Source organism: Hemibagrus wyckioides, linkage group LG14 (assembly GCF_019097595.1).
Source record: "Hemibagrus wyckioides isolate EC202008001 linkage group LG14, SWU_Hwy_1.0, whole genome shotgun sequence".
NCBI classification, from domain to species: domain Eukaryota; kingdom Metazoa; phylum Chordata; class Actinopteri; order Siluriformes; family Bagridae; genus Hemibagrus; species Hemibagrus wyckioides.
The window spans coordinates 17,762,424-17,781,909 of NC_080723.1; the positions used below are offsets into that span (position 1 = coordinate 17,762,424).

At 39.3% G+C, this 19,486-nt stretch overlaps 1 protein-coding gene across 1 annotated transcript in view; it reads left to right on the forward strand.

The window, feature by feature from the left end:
* The first annotated feature begins 940 nt into the window (after positions 1-940).
* Positions 941-19,486, forward strand: part of kctd16a (potassium channel tetramerization domain containing 16a) — a 28,008-nt gene continuing 9,462 nt past the window's right edge. Inside the window, exon 1 of the mRNA XM_058407524.1 lies at positions 941-2,243. Within this exon, the coding sequence (XP_058263507.1) occupies positions 1,445-2,243 (799 nt within the window). The 5' untranslated portion in view covers positions 941-1,444. The remainder of the gene's footprint in view (positions 2,244-19,486) is intronic.

A 19,486-nucleotide genomic window follows, 5' to 3' on the forward strand; every position in this document is an offset into this window, starting at 1 on the left:
AGAAATACTATAAGATTATGATGGAAATGATGGGGGGAAAAAAGAAAACCCAGCCATAATGGGTTAGGAAACCATAGCCACATGTGCAGCAATTTGGTATTAAATGAATAAACACTAATACCTTGGCTGACTTTGTAGTTTTTCCATTAAAATGGCAAAATCTTTCTCTGGTTTCTCATTCACATCTCAGGCCACAGGCTGAACTCTACAGAATAGGAGGTATGATTTTTGTTGTTTTCTCACTAGTATTGGAAGCCAGGCACATAGATGCATTTTGACAGCATGTGTGAATCAAGTAACCCCGCCCCCTCAGTTCACTCGCAGGCCACGGTCCTTGACTTATATCTGTAGCAAACCTAAAAATGCTTATAAATGTGGTAGTCATAGAGGATTACTTTTGTTTAAACTCAGAAATGACACAATGTGGAATAATGCAGTTTTAATTACAGTCATTCATTCATCTTCAGGGCCACAGTGGATCATCCAAAGCCTTTCCCATGAACACTCCACCATGAATGCAAGATAATTCACGCCAGTGCATCGCAGGACAAGTCGCACACATGGATTCATACACTTATTCAGACCTAGGGGCAACTTACTGATTTTCATCTACTAGCATACTTTTGAGGGGGTCGAAGGAAACCAAAGAACATGGAGGAACCCACACATGGAGAAGGTGTGAAAGCCCACCTGAGCTCAGGATTAAACCCTGGAGCTGTGTGGTGGCATCACTACCAGCTGCACTATTTATTTATGAACAAACATTTGTTTGAGTGGATTTGCTCCTTGATTTGCTTACACAACCTGCATTTACATATAAACTATTAATGCTCACAGGGTGCGCATGCGCTGATTGCATGCGCTGTCATTCTCCTTTAAGATGATGTAAGGCTTGACTCCCTGAGAACGGTCTCCCTCCCCGCACTGCTGTAGCAACATCATCATCCATCCAGTCCCCGGGGCGAGCGCACTGATCATGCACAGTCGACTGCGCTCAACTTCTAACAGACTCACACACACACACACACACACACAGTCGGACCCATTTCAAATGGAACTGATAGCACACATGGTCGTGTACACATCCAACAGCAGATGCGCTCCAAACTGAAATGTTACTAAATCTGTAGACTGAAAGGCGCGTTTTGGGAACAACTTGGAGGTTCAGTGGCATAATTCGCACCAGGACTTTAAAGCACTTTTTTTTTGAGAAGCTGAAGGAGATCAAGGTAAATACCTTGCTCTGAGTGTGTGTGTGTGTGTGTGTGTATGTGTGTGCGTGTTTGATATTGTACCGTAGTGTGCAGGGATTTAATAGTTACCAAGCTCGTGGTGTTACTGTGATGTCTCGTTCGCACTGCGCCGGTTTGCGCTTCTGCTTCCATAAACGTATACTAAGCAAAACTTTGTGACTTTGTGATCCGTGTCACACCGCATCAAAAAAATGGCACTGACTGAAAACTGTAGGATTTATCAGGCTCCCAAAGACAGTGGCTCGACCCAAACTTCCGATGTCATAGAGCTGAACGTGGGTGGACAGGTGTACTACACCCGGCGCGCCACCCTGACCAGCATGCCCAACTCTTTACTGGCCAAAATGTTTTCCTCCAAAAAGGAGACATCAGGTGACATGGCCCGAGACACGAGAGGAAGATGCTTCATTGATAGGGATGGATTTTTGTTTCGATACGTGCTGGACTACCTGCGAGACAAGCACGTCGTCCTTCCCGATCACTTCCCGGAAAGAGGGCGACTCAAGCGCGAGGCTGAGTACTTCCAGCTTCCAGAGCTGGTCAAGATCCTTACCCCTGATGACCTGAAGCGACCAAACCACGATGAATACCCTCACAGTGATTTAGATGATATATCTCAAGGCAGTGATCAGAGATCGTACCCGTCATCCCACAGGCGCTACGGGTTCATCACAGTCGCATCCGCGCGCGACGCCTGCGTCTCAGACGGGAAAGGTATCAGACTGCCCAAACTTTTTGTCTGCGGAAGGGTCGCCCTGGCTAAAGAAGTCTTCGGAGAGGCTTTAAGGGAAAGCAGGGATCCTGAGCGGCCTCCTGAGCGCTACACGTCCCGGTTTGTCCTCACGTTCGGGCACGCGGAGAGGGCGTTTGACCTGCTTGCCGAGAGCGGCTTCCGGCTGGTGGCGTGCAGCTCGGCCCTCACCTCTCCCCTTTACGCCTCGCATACCGACGACAGGCAGTGGTGCAAGTGCACAGAGTACGTCTTCTACCGTAAGTCTCTAGGCAGTGGGATTTTTAATTCATTTATTATTTTTAAAGCTCTAGTATCATCATCATCATCCAGCCAGAGTTGGCAGATTTGGACTCCCAATAATCCATTTAAAACCTACACATTCACCAAATTATAGCCCATCTACTCAAGCTAGGTTAAATTTCCCAGAGGTATCATAAAGCTAAGATCATCTTTACTGTGACAGTGGTTCTCTCTTATTCTGCTTGCTTTACCATTTATAATCAAACAGCATCAATTTTGTCTGGATTTTATATGTGTTAAGTCATAAGAAGAGTCATGACCACTAACCCATAAGCACAGACTGACCAGAAATGTCCAGAGACATCCATTATTGAGCCATAATTCAAACTGGCCCATAAAAAGCTTGTTGTTATTGGCTAAACCCCTAGGACCCATCAGTGGGTCCAGGCTCACAATGCTTACTCTTATAAACACATTTCTTTCTTATTTATTTGATGTAGTAACTGAATGATATGTTTTAAGATTAATATCCTTAATAATAAGATAAGGAGTAAATTCAGACCTGGGAATTTCTGGCTGAAATTAAATTTGACATCTTATATCCAATCATATAACTTTTTAAAAGTTTTCACTCTGGGCATACTCTATTAGTCCCATCATGTCTGGGGGAAATGTCTTTTCATATATTGTAAATGCCTTTGAGTTTGGGAACCCCACCCTAACCCTAACCCTAACCTTAAAATTCCTAACTTCCTATCTTAAAGTAGTCTGAACAGATTTTCACACATGAATCAAGGTTCATTTACTAACCAAAGTCCACTGTTTATTCCAAAAAAATAATAATCCGAAAAATGTCCCACTTTAGACAAGAAACTGGCAACACTGAGCCTACGCTCATGTGATTCAGATCAGAGCATTTTCCCAAATCCCAGTCCTGGAAACCGCGTGCTATTCTTATGCTCTTCTATTTCCGCTACCTCAACACATTTGATTCAGGCTGTGATCGAATTAACAAGCCCTTAATGACTGAGGCAGTTGTGTTAGACCCTTGGACATGCAAGTGCACACATTTGCAGAGAACTGGGTCAATTTCTCAGCCTAATTTTGTATTTTGTAATTTTGTATACGGTCACATCTGATTCAACTCCAGATCTAATTATCAAGCCTTTCAGTGCAGGAAGCAGGTGTGTGTGTTTGTGTGTGTGTGTGTGTGTGTGTGAACCAGGGAAATCCATAAACGTGTAGAGCTTGCTGTCTCCAGGGCTGGGATTGGGAACCACTGATGTAGAGAAGCAAAAGCTTGAGCTAGAAACAGCCCTGATTGGTGCTGAAGGTTTTGAAAGTGCTGCTAGTTCAGACCACTGGAGGGCACACTGTTATAATCAGCACATCTTTATCAGGAGTTTGCCCTGCCCTAGGCCTTCCATGTCTGTGATAAAAGAACAGTAACTTTTGAAGTGGTCTGAATTTATTTATTCTAAAGCAGAATCTAGTTATGAAGTTAATAAAATGTATTTTAAGATATTGGTTGATGTTGTTTGCTATTCTGGAAATTCTGGATTTTTCCAGAAAAAAATCGAGGAGAACATGAAGCACAATAATCAGACAAAGGTGATGCAGATATTACAGCAGATAAACAGACATTGTTATTAATATTTCAGTACCTGGTTTTGATAATTTGGACTCACTTTTTTTTTGTTCTTGTTTGTTTTCCCAGGTTGAATTTTCTCTAAATGAGGCATTAGATGTATGAGTAGTTCATGGACACACACACAGTAGTGATGCACCATCACCTGCCTTCATTAGTGGTTAATCTGGCTTGTCTCTGTTTTAGCTGAGCGACGTTGCGGCATATGGCCAATTAAAAAGCATTTTGTAAGTAATTGCGAATGAGTCCCCTTGATAATTACGATGGAAAAAGTTGGATTGCAGGACCAAGCAATCAGAGGACAGGTAGGGCGTTTGGAGCAAATAAGACATATGGTTGGTTAATGACTTGCGCTGTGTACTCAGTATAATTATCACGGTAAACAAAGTTTTGGATTCATAAATATAAAAAGAAATCCAGACAGGCAGAGACTTTCAGACAGCAGCTAATTAGAACAGCATATATCCTGCTAAATCCTGCAGAAAGTCCTCCTTTTTAGGGAAAAGTGGAATCAAGCCAGGTTTTCCTGACAATTAACTGCTGCTGTCTCAAAGCTTAAACGCAGCTTGGTTGTGGGATTTGTCATAAGTATGGCATCAAAGTCTGGCTGTGGGTTAGTGGAAAAACAGCCCTAAAGAGAAAGTCTGTAGAGTCCATACAGCGAGTCTATAGATTATATACAGAATTCATACAGAGAGTCTAAAGACTGTAGAGATCATCCATACAGAGAATCTACAGAGTCTATACAGAGAGTCCATATATAGAATCTACACAGTCTATAAAGTCAGAGGCTGTATAGTGATTATCTACAGAGAATCTATTGAGTCTATATAGAGAACCCATACAGTGATTATCAGTGACAGTCTATATAGTGAATACAGAGAGTCCATACAGTGATTATCTACAGACAGTTTATAGAGTCTACACAGAGAGTGCATACAGAGAGTCCATACAGCTTCTACAGAGTCTACACAAATCATATAAACATACATAGTGAGTCTGTAGAGAGCAAGTGTCCATTAAGTCTATATAGAGACTCTTTATTGTGAATTCATACAGAGAGTCTATACAGAGAATCTATACAGAGTCTATAGAGTGAGTGTACATATAACAGAGAGTCTTTACAGAGAGACCATGTAGTGAGTCCACACAGAGAGTCTACAGAGATTTTATATAGAGTTTATGTAATGTCTATAGAGGGTGTTTATACAGTCTATACAGTGTTTTGAGAGAGAGAGAGAGAGAGAGAGAGAGAGAGAGAGACTATACAGAAAGTCTATAAAGTCTATACAAAGTGGCTATACAGAGAGTCTATATTGTGTCTATAGAGAATGTTTACACAGTCTATAAAGACAGTCTATAGAGTGTCTATATACAGAGAGTCTATACAGAGTTCAGAGAGAGAGAGAGAGAGAGAGAGAGAGAGAGAGACTATACAGAAAGTCTATAAAGTCTATACAAAGTGCCTATACAGAGAGTCTATATTGTGTCCATAGTGTTTACACAGTCTATAAAGACAGTCTATAGTGTCTATACAGAGAGTCTATACAAAGTTTAGAGAGAGAGAGAGAGAGAGAGAGAGATAGACTATACTAAGAGTCTAGAAAGTCTATACAAAATGCCTATACAGAGAGTCTATATTGTGTCTATAGAGAGTGTTTACACAGTCTATAAAGACAGTCTATAGTGTCTATACAGAGAGTCTACACAAAGTTTAGAGAGAGAGAGAGAGAGAGAGAGACTATACTAAGAGTCTATAAAGTCTATACAAAATGCCTATACAGAGAGTCTATATTGTGTCTATAGTGTTTACACAGTCTATAAAGACAGTCTATAGTGTCTATACAGAGAGTCTATACAAAGTTTAGAGAGAGAGAGAGAGAGAGACTATACTAAGAGTCTATAAAGTCTATACAAAATGCCTATACAGAGAGTCTATATTGTGTCTATAGTGTTTACACAGTCTATAAAGACAGTCTATAGTGTCTATACAGAGAGTCTATAAAGTCTATACAAATTGCCTATACAGAGAGTCTATATTGTGTCCATAGTGTTTACACAGTCTATAAAGACAGTCTATAGTGTCTATACAGAGAGTCTATACAAAGTTCAGAGAGAGAGAGAGAGGAGAGAGAGAGAGACTATACTAAGAGTCTATAAAGTCTATACAAAATGCCTATACAGAGATTCTATATTGTGTCTATAGTGTTTACACAGTCTATAAAGACAGTCTATAGTGTCTATACAGAGAGTCTACACAAAGTTTAGAGAGAGAGAGAGAGAGAGAGAGACTATACTAAGAGTCTATAAAGTCTATACAAAACGCCTATACAGAGATTCTATATTGGGTCTATAGTGTTTACACAGTCTATAAAGACAGTCTATAGTGTTTATACAGAGAGTCTACACAAAGTTCAGAGAGAGAGAGAGAGAGACTATACTAAGAGTCTATAAAGTCTATACAAAGTGCCTATACAGAGAGTCTATATTGTGTCTATAGAGAGTGTTTACACAGTCTATAAAGACAGTCTATAGTGTTTATACAGAGAGTCTATACAAAGTTGAGAGAGAGAGAGAGAGAGAGAGAGAGAGAGACTATACTAAGAGTCTATGAAATCTATACAAAGTGCCTATACAAGGAGTCTATACAGTTTCTATAGAGAGCCTGTAAAGTGTCTATAAAGGTGTTCATACAGAAAATCTATAAAGGCTGTCTTTAGAGTCTGTAAAGAGAGTTCAGATAAAGAGAATAAGATTAAACTGAGAGTCTTATAGTGTATATATACTTACAGTCTACACAATTTCCATTCCTAGTCTAAATATAAAGTGTATTCAATGTCAAAATTGTGTATACGTTTTTTTTTTTTTTTTACCAGAGAGAATTCTAACAATAACATGCACAAGTACGATAGAAGACTGTGACATTTTAATATAAACTGAACATATTTCATCCTCATGCACTGGTCTGATACTGAATATATGAGCCTACTGGCCTGTAACGGTGGATCAGACCTGAATCTGACATTTTTTTCTCATCTGATCTACTGAAAAATTTTATGCTGTCAGCTTGTTTGATATTTACCGTGCACGTGAGCACAGGATAAAACCTCTCCTTGTTCTGGAAAGAAACAGGCTCTAGGTTTTGGCTTGAAAATTGCCGCGTGAGGGGGAGGGACAGTTCACAATATGATATTATGGCTCAATATTATTTGCTTCCTGTCCACACATACATGTTGACATAGTTATATGTCAGGAGATGGTTTCCATTTCAGATCTCAGTGGACGATATCTAATACTGTTCCAGTAATGACATTCGACCATGGTTATGTGAAATGTCACATGATTTAGGACAGTTTGTGCCCTGTGTTCCTGAAAAAGATCAGTGAGTTAATATCATATGATTATAAAGCATGTCACTGGATTCGAAAATATATGAAATATGTTCTGGCGTTTAATCAAATATTCAGTATCAGATTATCTATAGAGGCAGACTAGATTTTAATGAAAACATTGTGGGAAAATATCTGTTTTGTCTTTCTAGTGACTGAGAGTGATGACCAGCTTGGTCTTTAATGATTGTTGGCATCACATCTGTGGCATTTTGCATTATTTGGCAATAAAGATTTGGCTAAGTCAGTGTGACTGTGAGTATCAGGCTGGTATGAGGTGTGATCTTTATCCATATTATCTTAAGCAGTCTCTTGTTCTTATTCTTAATGTCCATGCCATCATCTGAACACATCCCAGGTGTGTGAAATCCGTCAGCCAGCAGAATTTGTTGGCACTAGACTTAAGCCTACCGGTGAAATTCATTAGTTGTGTTTAACTGACTTCAGTGACTTCAGACGCATTTTGGCTTAAACAGCTGCTGTCTTACCACAACATAAACTAAAGGGGACAAACTGATTGATAATGTCTTAATTGTGGTGACATGAGGAGGGAGTCGGTGGTGGCTGAATAATTCTCCAAGTCTCTCACTCTCTCTCTGTCTCTGTGGAGATTTGCCGCAGGTCGTGCTTGACATTTTCGTCTTTTATTTATACGCGTTTGACCAAACCATCGAGTTAAGGTTATGAGGCAGAATTAATTAACAGAGACAATTTGTACTTTGTACATACACTTTGTTAATACAAGCAGAATGCTTTGCATAAGAGTCACTGGGTTCATCGATACATCTCACACCCATTCCCATGCATCATGCTTCACCCTATTAAAAGAAATCTGTTATTAATTCATGTCTATGCTTCATGATAATTCATAACGGAGGTGATGAGTTTAAAATCAGGTGCTGGTTTAAGCAAACTGAAGTATAAATTCGGGTTAGGGTTAATGTCAATGCCTTTGGATTCAGGGTTCGAATGAGTCAGGCTATCAACGAATATTAACATAGATATGAAAAGGCTACAGGTATTTATGCCCTTGGCTTTCACCTGAGCCGAGTCCATGAACGAGACTTCAGGCAAATCTGGTGCTCAGCAGGTGTTGCTTCTTGCTCCTTCCTCCATGGTGTGTGTAAATTAGAATACATTTTCTGTCCACTTCCACTGATTAAATATTTGATATAAGAGAATCTGTGCAAATCTTTGATCTATTTTTATGTCCTTTATAGGCCAATGTAAATTCAGGCCTGAAAGTATTCCTTGTTTAAAGCCAATTATGCCTAGGAGGCTTTTAATATCAGTTGGCATTACTTATTGCTGTGATAAATGAGCTTAACCTGATTTCTTTACTCATTAAAGACTGGAGCCTTATAGCTAATTATCTTGTGGGTCTGCTTGAATGCTCTCTAATTAAAATGCTATCAGATGATTATGAATATTACTTTCACTTTAACGCACTAGAGGATTCAAAATGATAATCAATTACACATTTTGGGTCATAAAGCAGAACCATGGATTACATTGATCAGGCAAAGCTTTTGAAAAACCACTGAATGGATGGAGGACCATCATGTATGTTTAAAACCAATTTATTAGATACTGTATTGCTGATAGTATTCTCATTTGTTAGCAAACACGACACATTTTAATCGTCTCACGCAGGATTAGCTTTCAGGTAGTTTTTTTGGAAACAAGGCTGCAAGAAATAGGCAAGACTATAAAATCTGAAATAAATCTACTCAATCTCTGGAAACACAGGCAAACAAAGGGGATGTGTAGGTGCAGTGTATCTATAATGTCCAGAACCATTTCTGTCGTAGTGGCAATTATACAGATATCACAGTGAGTAAATTGTCTAAATATGGGGAGAATTATTTGCAAAGTCTGGGAAAGATAGAACAATTAAAAAGTTAATATACTGCAAATCAGAAATACACAGAGTGATGACCTTGTTTCCAACACAAAGATTGAGAAGCACAAGAAAAGAGAACCCATTTTCTAATGCCAGAAAATTTGGCCTAGTTTCAGGTTTATCATCAGAATCAGTCCACGCCTGACAAATGCATTTCACCGCCTTAGCCTAAATATCATGCTAGCACCTGAGACAACAAGCGTTAAACATTAGCTATCCAGCTAACAGGAGCATTTCTTTGTAACATGAACAAGATAAACAAAACAATATAGACTTAACAGCTTAACCAATGACTTTTAGCATTAAATGAAATGGTAGAAACTACTGTATTTACCACTGCATTAAGAAGATCTCATTCTGAATGCTAACAGTGTACACAATGATAACAAGCTATCCAGCACCAGGTAGCTTAGCCGGACACTGTTTACTATACACAATTACTATAGCTCACAGTAATGTATAAATTTTACTGTAATCTAGTTTGTAATAGCAGAAAACATGCTTAGTTTGCAAAAATGAGAATACAAATATGAATATGGTTTCCGTGTCCTGTTGTCTGTTACCGTGTTGGTGGCCATGTTGTGGTCTTCTATATTTTCAGAAGAAAAATGCAAAATGTAGGACACATAACCCATACAGTATATACATAGCTTACATTTACTTTGTAAAAACAAGCGAGGAATTCATCCAGAAAGTGTGAAGAGCCTGCCAAATATCTGTACAAACCCAGCATCCTTGTCCACTGTTCTTCTGATGTGACAGAAATGTCAAAGTAGTCACTGTCACACTGTTTCCACACTAGTGCAGTGAGGAAAGTAGTTAGGGAGCAGCAAATTAGGACCACATCGCTGAATCCATTTTCGCTTTTAGCACAAAAGAAAAAGAAAGAAAGAAAGAAAGAAAGAAAGAAAGAAAGAAAGAAAGAAAGAAAGGCTTGTCAAAATACAATGCATGCCAAGACCGAGGGAGAGAGATGGAAATGAGGAGACAGGGATGGAGAAGATAGAAAAGAAAGAAAGAAAGAAAGAAAGAAAGAAAGAAAGTATGAAGAAAGAAAGAAAGAAAGAAAGAAAGAGAGAGAGAGAGAGAGAGAGAGAGAAATAGATTGCACTGGCTACTTCTACTCCAAGCTTTAGTGTGGAATCACAGTTTTCATTATAGCCCCGAATGCAATGATTTGCAGCCATAATGGAGTCTGTGCAACGGCAAACAAGGCGACGACAGCTGGCTGGCTGGAGAAAATCAATCCTATCAGTGTAACAGGGACTGAGGCAGGACTGGAGGTGGATGGTGTGAAGTAAATAGCATGAGGCTTGGGCCATCGCTGGTTAACCGGGATAACAACATAGCAGAAAAGCAGATAAAGCACATAACCTCCCTCAGCTTGTTAATATTATCTGAGCTTCAGGACCCTGCGAATCTGCTGCTGCTCTGACAAACGCGACAGTGTGTTGGCACTGATGTAAGTCTTGTGACTAGGCTTAGAGTCAGAACCATAATGGTTTTAATTGGCTTCACACTAGGAGATTCACTTGGCAGCTCCTCACACTGGGTGTTATAGATCTAATATGGCACAACACAGATGAATGCAGTTTTGTTAACATTCATCTGTGTTGCCAAGTCTTTACATGGGAATGTAGAATAAGTCACCAGCATGTTTATGAAATCAAGATCATTTCCATATGAAAAATGGTATATGCAGAAGGAAGGTTTTATCAAGACACGTGTTATGTATTTACAAAATGCTGTAATTTCTATTAAACACTATAAAGCAGTGGTAGTGAGTTTTTAAGAAATTAAAAAGACATTAAAAAATCAGTTAAAGATGGAATAATTCATGTGACTTGTAAATATTGCCAAGAAGAGAGTTTTAAACAAAAAGCAAACAAGGTTGCTGGTGGGAAAAATCAGTGGTGTTCAGTGATTGGTTGTTGGGAGAAATGGTGATCAGTGATTGGTCATTGGGAACAGCGGTGATCAGGAATTGGTCATTGGGAAAAATAGTGATCAGTGATTGGTCTTTGGGACAAATCGTGATCAGTGATTGGTCTTTGGGACAAATCGTGATCAGTGATTGGTCTTTGGGACAAATCGTGATCAGTGATTGGTCTTTGGGACAAATCGTGATCAGTGATTGGTCTTTGGGACAAATGGTGATCAGTAATTAGTCTTTGGAACAAATGGTGATCAGTGATTGGTCTTTGGGCATGATAATGATGAGTGATTGGTCTTTGGGACAAATTGTGATCAGTGATTGGTCTTTGGGACAAATGGTGATCAGTGATTGGTCTTTCTGCACGATAGTGATCAGTGATTTGTCTTTGGGACAAATGGTGATCAATGATTGGTCTTTCTGCACAATAGTGGTCAGTGATTGATCTTTGGGACAAATCGTGATCAGTGATTGATCTTTGGGACAAATCGTGATCAGTGATTGGTCTTAGGGACAAATGGTGATCAGTGATTAGTCTTTGGAACAAATGGTGATCAGTGATTGGTCTTTGGGCATGATAGTGATCAGTGATTTGTCTTTGGGACAAATTGTGATCAGTGTTTGGTCTTTCAGAACAGTGTTGATCAGTGATTGGTCTTTGGGCACAATAGTGGTCAGTGGTAGGTCTTTGGGAACAGAGGTGATTAGTAATTGGTCTGGGAACAATAGTGATCAGTGATTGGTCATTGGGCACCATGGTGATCAGTGGCTTGTCTTTGGGAACAATGATGAACAGTGATTGGTCATTCGGTGCAGTAGTGCTCAGTGATTGCTTATTGGGAACAATGGTGTTAGAAGATAGTTGGGAACATCAAGCTAAACCCATCAAGTGCAACTTAGTCAGGCTTTATACACTGGTGGTGAGTCAGCTGAGCCTGCTTTCTGACCTTGTATATCCAGTACTGTGAAGTGACCTGGAGAGTCCTATTGAGTGCAGGACTGTTGCCAACATCTGCTCAAAAAGTCACTAGATCTGTCACTTGGAGCCTAAAAAGCTGCCAGGTACTCAGCTAAGTAGCCAGCATTGTATTTTCCCCAACACCCTGTGTACTACCAAAAGACAATCAAACATATTGCATGAATATCTCATACAACATTAGAAACTTTTTCCATGGAATGTTTTAGAAAGCTGCTTTGTTAACCCGGGTTGTTGTTTGGTTCATATTAGTGTCCAATTTGATTGACAGTTTAGTCACGTAAATACTGTACAATGCCATTAAAGTGAAAACAGTGCCACCGTGCTACAATACCAATGATGCAGCATGGTGACTTTTTAACATGGCTTCAAAGTCCTTAAATCAATCATGATCTCAGTGAATTCATGTGAAATTTCTCATGTGTTCCCCATGTCTGTGTGGGTTTTCTGCAGATACTCAGGTTTCTTTCCATCTCTCAAAACCATGCGATGTGGAATCATGACTCGATTGATGCTGTTGCCTCAAGGTGTGATTGTATGTGTGTGTGTATGTGTGTGTTAGCCTTAAGGGTGTATTCCTGTCTTGTGTGCCCAGTGCTTCCAAGATGGGCTGCTGGAGATGAATGAATGAAATATCTTTCATCAGAGGTAGCATCATATTAAAACAGAAGCATATTTTTAAAATACATAATATATAGTTTGGATCGTTTTGTTCAGTGTTCAGTGGCCTCATTAAGCTTTTAACATAGATTTCAATCAAGGTTGTGTTTATGGACCTGTGCACATAGCAAAAAAAAAAAAAAAAAATCATGGCTGATATCAATTACAGAGAAAATGTTATTTTAATAAAAACTCAATGAGAACCGAAACCACTGAGCCAAGACCAAAGCAGCTGTCTTCCATTCACAGATAAATCTGCTACTTGATTTGTTGTGATCCATGCAGTGCATTTGTTTTTAATTGTTCTCTCCTCAGACGCAGTATGTCAATCAAATTCTCGGCAGTTTGCATGTTAAGATAAAGTCTGTTTGGAGGCACTTTGATTGCGGACTCCACTTGGGGTCTATGAAAAATAAACGGTGATGGATATCTCAGGCTAGAAATTCATGCTGGGCCAATTCTACATAGTTAGGAAATATTGCAGTGAATCCGGATGACAGATCTCTCGAAATACAAATGGTCACTGAGAACATCTTTAAAAGAAAGTTTCTCTCACATACTTCAAAATAATGGTAGGTTTTTATCATCTTAGACCTATGAAACTAGACTTGCTTTCCTTCCTGAAATCTGCAGGATGATGAACTCTGAGCTCTAGAGTAAAGATTTGTCGTGTTTCTTTATAATTGTGGAGCTGTGAGTCAGCACTGCTACCCGATTTCCCAGCATGCCACGCAGGCTGCGGTGTTACGATGTTTACTTACATCTTTCTTATTTCATATTTCTACATTACATTGCTCTAAAACGCTTGTTTTTATGCATATCATATAGGAATTGATTTCAGACATGGTGTTTTGAATGGGTGTGGTTTGCAGAGATTGATAAATAAATCCTTAGAGCTGTACTCTAGACGTTATAAACTGCAGGAATCAAGTAAATAAAGTTAAAGAAACACTTCGAATGTAAGAAAAAATTCTCTATGATCTACTGAGATATGATTTGAACCGGCCAGCTCTGAATATTAAAGTAAAAGTAATGTATCCTTGTGATACAGAGCATACCTCATGGGGGTTTAGGGAACCCTGTAAGACAGCATGAACAGCCTGAACAGATGAAAGGATCCCAGTTTGCTTCTGCACCAAGTATTTGGCTCAGTACACTCCATTGTGTGGCTTCTGTCAACAGAAGTGGTGCAGCTTCTTCTTCTTCTTCTTCTACTTCTTCTTCTTCTTTCACCCGTTTAAAGCTAAGAATTTACTTCCAACAGAAAAAAAACCTTCTTTTGGTTGGATTTCCATGTGGGTCTGGGGTAATTACAACGTTTGCAGGTGCCAGTGTGTGGTTTTATTTCAATCCAGACTGGCCATGTCTGTGTTTTTCTTCCTCGCTCCTGTTAGAAAATTACCTTCTGTTTTTCAACAACTCAAATGTGATTGGATCGTTTTAGACCCATCTGTATAATTATAATTCAAGATTTTACAGGCAAGGGCTGATTTGGAAAAAATAAAAATAACTGAAACACAGTAATCCCCCGTTTATCGCAGGGGTTACGTTCCAAACCCACCCGCGATAAACGAAAATCCGCGATACACGGACGCCACCCCCAAATGTTTTTTTTTTTTATAATTGTTTAAGCCGTAAATTACCCTCCCACACTCTTTAAACGCACACAGAAAACATTTGCAAGCATATAGCGAGATGAATTTTGAGTAAATTCGTAGAAATATCACATTTATAGTGAGTACTGTATGTATGTATGTTCCTCGCCAGAAGCCTTAGGGAGTGCAGAGCGTTTGGGCGACATAATAGGGCTTGGAGAAATAATTGTAAAAATACAGCGTACACAGAACAAAACCAAACACTCGGGACAGTGAAAAATGAAAAACTGGGATGCTGGAGAATTCTGCTTCCCTTTACTCAACTGCAGGCATCGCCAGCAGCCAATCACAACCATGATTAAATGAATGGGGCATTCCGATTGGCCGGACTCGTTTCTCCAGCCGTACTGTATTTAGATTTTCAGCATCCCCTCACCATGCTTTCCTAAACAACGCTACGCTGTATAGTATTTCATATATTATTAACATTTACTTCATTTTAATTAATGTTTTAATTTTGTTTATTTATTATATATTTGTTTATTATATTTGTATTAATAAATTACCGTATTTCAACATAAAAACAATTCACTATAAGGTTTGTGGATACCACGATATACCGTTTTTTAGTTTGTTATGTTCCAAATAAAAATCTGCGATATACCGGGACCGCGATATATAGAGGGGGATTACTGTGCTGCAAAATACTTAATATTTAGTCATTAATGAAGAGAAAGTATTTCTGGCAATGATGCAATAAAGAATGTTCAGTAAGACTCTAAAATTGTAGATTTATTCCCAATCACTGTATCCCTGTCTTTACTGGGAGCTTCATAGAAAAATGGTCATCAAAAATGTCCCAAAACTTGATCAGTGTCACACTTTATATTAGATTATGTTACAATATTATAATTGTGGAAGTGAATTCCTGATCCAGTAATGTGAACATTCAATTCAATTCAATTCAATTTTATTTGTATAGCTCTTTTAACAATGAACATTGTCTCAGAGCAGCTTTACAGAACATAGGAACCAAAAAACATACAAAAAAGTCCTAGATGTTAGATAAAATCATCTCTAGTGAGCAAGCCTGTGGCGATTGTGGCAAGGAAAAACTCCATTAGATGGTATGAGGATCCAGATCACACCACATGTCACCATATGCGCCACAACAATTGTCTGATAGAAAGAGTTTTATTATGTGAATATTTACTCTATCGTCCTGTAAGGATATGGTGGTGTTTGGTTTACTGAAAACATGACTATGACAACAACTAAAGACTGACAAGGAGTGCTTTACCAATACTTTTGCAATTTTTGGCAAACTTTTGCAATGCAGTTTGCGCCTTTTTTGTTGTGCTTATGTGCATCATTAAATCTCTTTGTCATATCACACTCCACAGTGGTGCTTAACGACTCACATGAAATTAGACACTCAGTATTTTAAGAATTTGTGGTTTTTCATAAGTATTTCTGTTTTTTAACTAGTCTACTGAGGGCAATATTTTCAAAGAAAAAAAAAAAAACCCAAAACATTTTGTTTTCGCATAAATCTTCAAAAGTAGTGTGCCCCAAGTATTTTTTCTTAAGTATCTAAAATTTGAAGGCGTTATCTTTAACCACTAAAACCCCCAGGAGAAGAAGAGGAAAGGTCTCACTCTGAAAGCCAACAGTGCGCTGACTCATTTTACATTAGAGCACTAAAATAAAATAATTAATTTGTTTATACTGATTGAATTACTGATTTCCATTTTGCCGGTGGACTGGAACGGCAGTGTGCTGGAATAAAGAGTTAAATACCCCAGATAATTAGACAACAACGTGATACAGATGCCCGTGGTCATGTAACATAAAAGTTTAGGACTGATCACCAAATGTATTAGTTTTTACAAGATCTTCTTATTAAAGAACGAATGTGCTTCCTCTCCCCCACTTTACTGTCCTTATATTGTTCACGGGTAGCAGAATGTGAGGCTTCATAAAATGTATTATGGTGATGACTGTAGCTCTGCAGGCTGTCTCGTCAAGCTGGATGTCCTATTACGCTTCATCAGCGTTTTTGCGAGGTGTCGAGACTATTAGGAGACGATCCGGACTCTTCAATCTGTCTCTGCGCTGGTCATATTCACTGTCAGGAGATGGTCACACTTGTCATCATCATTAAGAAGATGAAATTATCACAGAGAGAAAATGCCAGGAGAGAATCGCCTTCCTACTAGGACAATGAGTGCTTATTAAAGCCCGAAGCAGCCGGACCCTATTTTGTCGTCCCTTTTTATTTCAAATCGGGTCTCTTTTCGTATTATTACGCTTGATTAGAAATGTGATTGAAGGAACAGTGGGCTGTAATTTGAATCACTTTCTAAAAAATCATCACCATATTATCCTGAGTGATTATAACAGCCTGGAGGATGATCCTGATGGGTCATGACGGCCTCGTCCTGCTCACCGCCCCAGCTCACTGCAGTGAATGTGTGTCTCTTAGATATTGAGTTTCTGTGCTGGTAAGGACGAGTTATCAGTGGTGCACTGCCTCCTTCTCCAAGGACAGCCTGGCCTAATTTGGGTAGGAACCGGAAGATAAAGAATAGCATAGCTGGAGGCAGGTTCATCATAACCCTGTAAGCTTTCTGTCAGTGGGTTCAGACTTACAGTCCTCACTTGTAATTACAAAACAGTTTCCTATGAGATTCAGTTTCTGAAAGAGTTTCTGAATAATATGCTTAAAGATGAATCGCTGAATAATGAGGCAGGAGTTTATGCGTTAACTTTAACTTGCGAGAACTAAAGAATGCACACAGAAAAGCAAATTACGTACAGTATCTCTGTGTGTGTGTGTGTATGCTGATTTGATCTGCCGATTGTTGGCAGGGCGCTCGAATGGCGCACGCAGCCAAGATTCATCAAAGTTGCTTTCAAGAAGGCAGCTTTTAGTGTCCTGAAACCATTAGCTGTCTGCGCTGCTTGCATCACATCGCTTCCTTTTTCGCCACATGACAGAGGAACTCCTCGCTTCGTCTTCCGAAACAGGAAAACGCCCGGATCATTTGAGAATCTGGGCAGGGCTTCTTAAATCCATTATAGCCCAATGAAAAAAACAGTAGGGAGAGTATCATGAACGTTCTGTGTATTATATTACAGTATGGTTTCGGGAAACTGTGCCAAGCCTAGGCTCAGAAATCAGGCTTGGGTTACAGCTAGCGTTCAGGTTTTGAAGTCTTTCATTCTGTTCAATTAGAAGCTTGAAAATCTTTCGTGAATTTATTTTGTTGATGTTTGAAGGCTGTACATTTGGATTTTTTGAGTCTCAGAGTGAATTTATGTAGTGCAAATGGAAATTTAGGCTACTGAACAGTAAATAAATAAATCTTCTTTTGGCTGCTCCCTACATGTGTGAGGGGTCGCCACAGCAGACCAACTGGTCTGCACATCAACTTGGCACAGGTTTTATGCCGGATGCCCTTCCTGACACAACCCTCCCATTTTTTATCCAAGCTTGGGACCGACACTACATCTAGTGACTGGGGTCAGGCACTGGCTGGGAATCGAACCCAGGCCTTCCACATGATAGGCGAGAAACCTACCACTGAGCCACCAATGCCCTAGGTTACTGAACAGTAAGGTAAAAAAAAAAACTGACTGGAATCATAGATCAAATATTATATAAAATATTAACCAAATTTAATTTTATGTTAACCAAATCAATGAATTGAAGGTATATGGTCCAAAAACATGTACATTAGGTTGATTGGTAATTCTAAATTGCCCATAGGAGTGAGTGTGTGTTTGTGTGGCCCTGTGATGGCCTGGTGACCTGTCCAGGGTCCATCCCTGCCTTTTGCCTGGGATAGGCTCCAGCAGATCCCTGTGACCCTAATTAGGAATAAAGTGGGTATAGAAAATGGTAAGGTATTGACTTATTATGTCAACAAACATGTAATTGTTAATCTGAAGTTTTCTGCGATGTGTAGAAGTCTCCAGTGTCAATGCTTCAGAGGTAAAGCTATAACTTTAAGTTTCATGAAACAGGAGTGTCTTCAGTCCCTGACAGGATCCCACACTCACACCGATATGACCTGGGTTTGATTCCTGGGTAGGGGACAGACCCAGCCACTGAGGGGTTAACTCTCAGTGCCAGTCCCAAGCCTGGATAAAATGGGAGGGTTGCGTCAGAAAGGACATCCGGTGCAAAACCTGTGCCAAAAAAAACAAACATGCGGATCGGATGATCCACTGTGGCGACCCCGAACAGGGAGTAGCTGAAGGACAACAACAACAAGACAGGAGTGTCTTCAGCACAGGGCACTGTGTGCTTTGCAGTTTCCCAGTAACTTGACAAATGCTGTTTTTTGGTCCTTGAGAAAAGAGAGAGGATGGCGAGGGAAGAACCGTTTATAGCTGTTCTAATGAAAGCGATAACAGAAACGAACTCTTTTCACAGACGTTCCACAACGTTAAACACAATTATGAACGGATCAAATGTACGTGCTGACCTTTAATATTGGAAGATAATCAACTTTGGGGTGTAACAGTCAGTCTACTTCATGTCAGGCTGAATCACACCACCTGGTTTTTTATTTTATTTATTTTTCCAATAGTGAGGCTCTGATTTACTGACCAGAAGGTTGGGGGGTTCAAATCCCAGCAATGCCAAACTGCCACTGTTGGGCTCTTGAGCCAAGAGCTTTAACCCTCTCTGCTACAGAGATGCTCTATAATATCTGACCTTAAATTCCTAACAAGCAGGAATATACAAAATAATAAATAAATTTCACAGTGCTGTAATGTGTTTATATATGACAAATAAACTCTTCTTACGCTTTGTTTTCTCACCATGTTGCATTCTGAACGAAAACCACATTAAAAAACAGAACAAAATAAAAGAATGGTCAATAATTCTCTGTTTACAGGACGTCTAGGGTATATATGAATAAATCGGAAATATAAATAGATAAATATAAATCAAATATTGTGCAAAACATGTGCATCCTTCTAGAGCTCCCTTCTACGTAATAGTGCGATTTAAAATTGCAGACTCTTGGAAAATCCCAGATTTATTTGTTACTACAGTGATGAATTCTAGACAAAAATTTAGGCCTATTGGGAAAATATTTAGTTTTTATATTTTCTTGAAATCACACAGAAATAAAAAAAAA